Below are 4,933 nucleotides of genomic sequence, written 5' to 3' on the forward strand. Positions count from 1 at the left end.
TTATTTCTACAAATATACATTTGAAGTTTTTTCATAATTTTCATTTTGATTTTAGTGCCCACAATTTAAAAATATGACATCATAAAGTTTACCTTTTCCCGCCATTTTCTCATTTTTAGCATTAAACGGCTTGTTTTGAGGCAGTTTTTGTTTAAGGAAACATTGAGCGACTACTTGAACAAACAAAATATTTTCACCAAAGATGTATCTTTCCAATACTTATAAGTGACAAAAAGTTCGTTCTTGTTCAAAGAGTCGCTCTATATTTCCCATTCGAAAAAAGATAAGAAAAATGTCAATTTTTGGTTGATTTTGATTGAATTATAAAAATAGCGTCACTTCTGACGTAATATACTGCCAGTGGGTGCATATAAATCAAATAAATAGGTGAAAAACATATTTCATGTCAACTCTTTTATAAAATAACACAAGAAGTTAATGTACCCGAATCATTTTAAAAATAGCGAATTTTGGGGGCCAAATTTGACTAATATCATATATAGTTCTTTCATTATGAAAAAATATCACAAATAATATAACTGATTTAGAATTTAATCCCTTAAGTTTATCAATTAAAAAAATAAATAAATGCATCTATTCTTTCATATATAAAGACAGTTTGTTTCATTTACAATGTTTTGACTAACCATCTACCTATTCTTACGGAGTCAATACGGTTAATCAGTAAGTTAATCTTATACCATTGTATTTAACAATGAATGAATGTTTTAGTTTAAGAACGTATGTTTATCCATTTTTACAATAGAAAATATAAGTAAATCGTTTATTAAAGTGACATTCTGCTTTATAAACACTGTAATTTATACTGTAAACGAAATAAACTAAACTGCACCCGGCCCATTTGACCTATAGGTCACTTTAGCATTAAATTATATAAGTCGTTTTAATTTTCTGTGATTAAAGGTTGTGTGTACAAATTTGTCTAATTTTCTATGGCAATTTTGATTTAACGCTTTGAACATATAACCCGCAGTATTATTATTCGGGTGATCATTATATAATTTATCAAAACATTTTTCCTTATAATAACTTAAACTTGACAGCCTGATAAGATGTGTTTTTTAATCGTCGACAGAAGAATTTGAACAGAAAATACACGTAAAATCTTATTTGCATGTCTCCAGACACGTCACAATGCATCAACGTCAAAAACGTACTAATCCGCTTGACGTAATGTTTAAATTTTGAACAGTTTAATTAGATTTTAAAAGGTTAAAGGCATCTAATTTGTACAGTAAATTCAAGAAAAATAAATTATAAGGAATGAACTCAATATCTACCTTCGATATGCTCGTATTACTTAAGTTGAAGCAATTTACGCTTTTTTATAACTCGCTTCGCAGATTTAAAAGTGTAAACTGCCCCAACCAAGGTTATCCTCGTAAAACTTGAGTAGACATTAAGTTTATTTCTTAATTATAGCTTTCATATAAACATATACAATTTTGTTATCCTGCCAATGTATGCATAATATGTACCTGGTTCTAAAATTTATACATGACTCTCTGTTTATAAGCGGTATAAAAAGTGTTCTAATCAAAATATACGAGAGCATGCATGAATATATTTTGTATATAGATCTCAAACCAAAGTTGTCAATTACTATGAATGAGGACATGTACGAAGACACTGAAAGCAGATATAAATATACAAATGACAAGAATTACCGTATAAACTTGTATCAATACAATCTGAAAAAATGTATATACAATAGTACATCGATGTTAGTCCATTATCAATCCATTTTGAGCACATACAGAAAAATTTGGCAACCCCAATAATAGCCCGTTGATTTCATTCTTTTGGAGATGATCGATGTTTGTTTGTTTTGTTTTTGTTTTTGTTTGTTTTGTTGTTGTTTTTTTAGGAGATACTGTTTACTATTTCTTCTATTATTAATGGTGTAAAACAAAGAAAGAGTGTGTATTCTGTTATATGGTTATTTAGCTCTTTGCGTTTATATAGCCTAGTGTTCAACTTAGTAACACTGGTGATCCTTTCAGTAGATTTTACCAATAGCCAAGGGTACATTATGATAAATAATGTGATCCTTTCAGTGGACTGAATTAAAACCTAATGGTACTTACATGTAAGTATACCTGTTCTGATCCTCTCAGTTAATTTTATCACAAATCTAGGGTAGTAAAGATGACATGTGGTGATAGCTCTGGTTGAACACTGTTCAAACTGTGTAATGTTAATTACTGTTGATATCCTCTAAGTATATTCAATACTGTGGTTTCATAAATATTCGTTGAATACCAATTTTTTTTATTTCGTTGTTAAGTTTATTCTTGAAATTAAATATTCATTAAACTGCAATTTCCACTAATATGGTGTATTGATAGGGTTATTGGCCACGAATTAAAGTATTCTTGAAACTGTGATTTTCACTTTATCCACGAAAATTGATACCCTTTAATATTAATGAAACCATAGTATATAATTAAAGCTATTAACAAACTCCAATGAGACGATTAAAATACTTATACAATAGTATCTTACGTTTTTGATACAATCAACTGAAATTGTACCATGATATAATTATGCATCAGTATCCTATACTATTGATACAATCCACTCAGAGGACACAATGGTTAAAGAAAAGTACCCTAGGATAATCGTACAGTCCATTGACAAGATCACAACATGACCTAGACTAGTGATACAGACTACAGAGAAGATCACAACACTTAAACATTATTTTCTTACACTAAGGGTACCGTCAACTGAGAGGATCACAACAGTTATTCATCAGTTCCCTAAAAAGCTATACATATAAACTATGCTATTCATACTGTTCTCCAAGATAAGATTTAAACTTAAGTATCCAACCTATTTAAGGGATCACTAACTGATATTGCATAGTAAGAGCCAGATAACTGTGACATCTAAGTGACCTAGACTACTGATAGAGTCCATTAAGAGGAGTATAACAGTTACATGTAAGTACCAAATATGTTGTTAGATTTTACTTTAAGGAACACAAACGTTACACATTAGTTCCTTACAGTTATTTATAAAGTTCACTTGGGTATTGATGCATTCCACTGAGATAATCACAACTTAGTACCATAAGCTATTTGTGTAGTCTTCTGAAAGAATCACAACATTTTCATAGGTACTCTTTGCAATTTAGTGACAGGGGCATAACATATAATACTAGCTCCCTAAGATGTTGACACAGTCCACTAAGAGGTCACATAAGCTATGCATTGCTACCTAAACCATACATAGAGTCTACTGAAATGATCACAACAGTTGCACATTCCTACTCCGGGTAATTGTAACAGTCTACAAAGAGGAGGGAGTTGTTTTGCTTCCAATGTCCAGCCCCTCGGGGATTTTCACAAGTATAGAGTTCAAGAAATATACCCAAGTGATCTGTTAACCTGTTATTGTCTATGTTTGGCACCTTTCTTAGAAAAATATTATTCATTGGAAATGATAACTGTTCTGAAGTAAATACATAATCGATCCTACTTTGAGGGACATTATATCCCCATTACACCATGTTAAGCCTTGTTCGTAAGTTTTCCCACCTGATAACCAGCAATCTTTAAAAAAAAATGTTTTCAAGATTTTCTTAAGTACACTAACGCTTTTATCTTTATTATTTGTATCTATTTGACAGTTAAAGTCTCCACAAAGTATCACATTATCTAAATTTATCGCATTTTAATTAATCCATGTAATTACTCTTTTGAAAAAATCAATTCTATATTTCTCATTATTAGGCGCATAAACATTTACTACAGTCAATTGTTGATCATTATACTTTATATTAATTAGAAATCGTCTGCCGTCTACAGATTTATAATGGTTTATAATCTCTATTTTACTATTCTTTTTAAACAAAACTGATACACCCCTACTATGTACAGATTCTGAAAAACAATGCACTATTTCCCCCAAACCATCGTGAGTTCTTGCTGTTTTACAAAATGAGTTTCTTGCAGAAAATAATATCATATTTAACATATTTTAACCAATCAAAAAGTGTTGTTCTCTTTTTGTAAGTATTTAAATCTCTAACATTCAGAGAGTAAAGTTTTATAGAGGAATTGTTTATGTGTTGGTAACAGTTAGTGGGCGTTTTATTTACTTACGGGCACCGCACTTGTCGTTTTTCTTGCCCTTCTTGTCATTCCGCACATCTTTCAGCAGTTCCTCAATGTTGGGCTGTCTCTCATTTGTCGCTCCTTTCGTACGCGGGACGGAAGCACTGCGGAGTTTTCTGCCGAATTTATAAGCAATCTTTTGATAGATTTTCCCTAGTTTGTTTTCATAGGGCCACTTTTTCGGATCGGTATGTAAGGTGGCATCGACGTCCAGTCCTATACCCCACTCCATGTCAAACGTACCTTCAGAATACATGGTGTCGTTGTTAAACGTTTCCAATTTGGTATTGATCTCGGGGACTTGGTCAACCTTGGCGTTGACTATTTCTTCCATCACTGCCTCTTTTTCACTCTGCCAGTCCTGCGGGTCCCTGATGTTATGTCCAATTCTTTTGGCTTCTAAAGCCTTTTCCGCTTTTCTCACTTTTTTTTGCTGCATCTGCGCGAATTGCTTTAGTCAGCTGATAAGCATATTCTGCGGAGCGGAGTTGTGCTTCTCACCAAACACATTGATAGAACACGGATAAAAGTTGGATGGTGGAATGGACATGCCCTGAAACACTACCACTTCCCCGGTTGTCGGAGGATCCACGTAATGCTTACATTCGGTTGACCCAGGAGCGTGTCCCAGTTTTCTACAGACCCCGCAGACCCTTTCATTTTTACACTGCTGTTTTCGATGTCCAGTTTCCCAACAGTTGAAGCATTGACTCTTTGACACGGAATCATTTACCTGGTGATCACAATTATAGTAATATATACATGTAAGTATCCTTGACTTTTGATATAGG

General features: G+C 32.6%; 1 protein-coding gene across 1 annotated transcript; it reads right to left on the reverse strand.

Moving 5' to 3' along the window:
- Nucleotides 1-4,122: 4,122 nt before the first annotated feature.
- On the reverse strand, nt 4,123-4,581 carry LOC128185258 (uncharacterized). The gene has a single exon (XM_052854901.1). It carries the CDS (start codon nt 4,579-4,581, stop codon nt 4,123-4,125), a length of 459 nt encoding a protein of 152 aa, XP_052710861.1.
- Between the last annotated feature and the right edge of the window lie 352 nt (nt 4,582-4,933).

This window comes from Crassostrea angulata, chromosome 5 (assembly GCF_025612915.1).
Source record: "Crassostrea angulata isolate pt1a10 chromosome 5, ASM2561291v2, whole genome shotgun sequence".
Classification (NCBI taxonomy): Eukaryota; Metazoa; Mollusca; class Bivalvia; order Ostreida; family Ostreidae; genus Magallana; species Magallana angulata.

Excerpts from the sequence above, each read along its gene's own strand:
- LOC128185258 (XM_052854901.1), bottom strand. The coding sequence starts at position 4,581 with ATGCAGCAAAAAAAAGTGAGAAAAGCGGAAAAGGCTTTAGAAGCCAAA.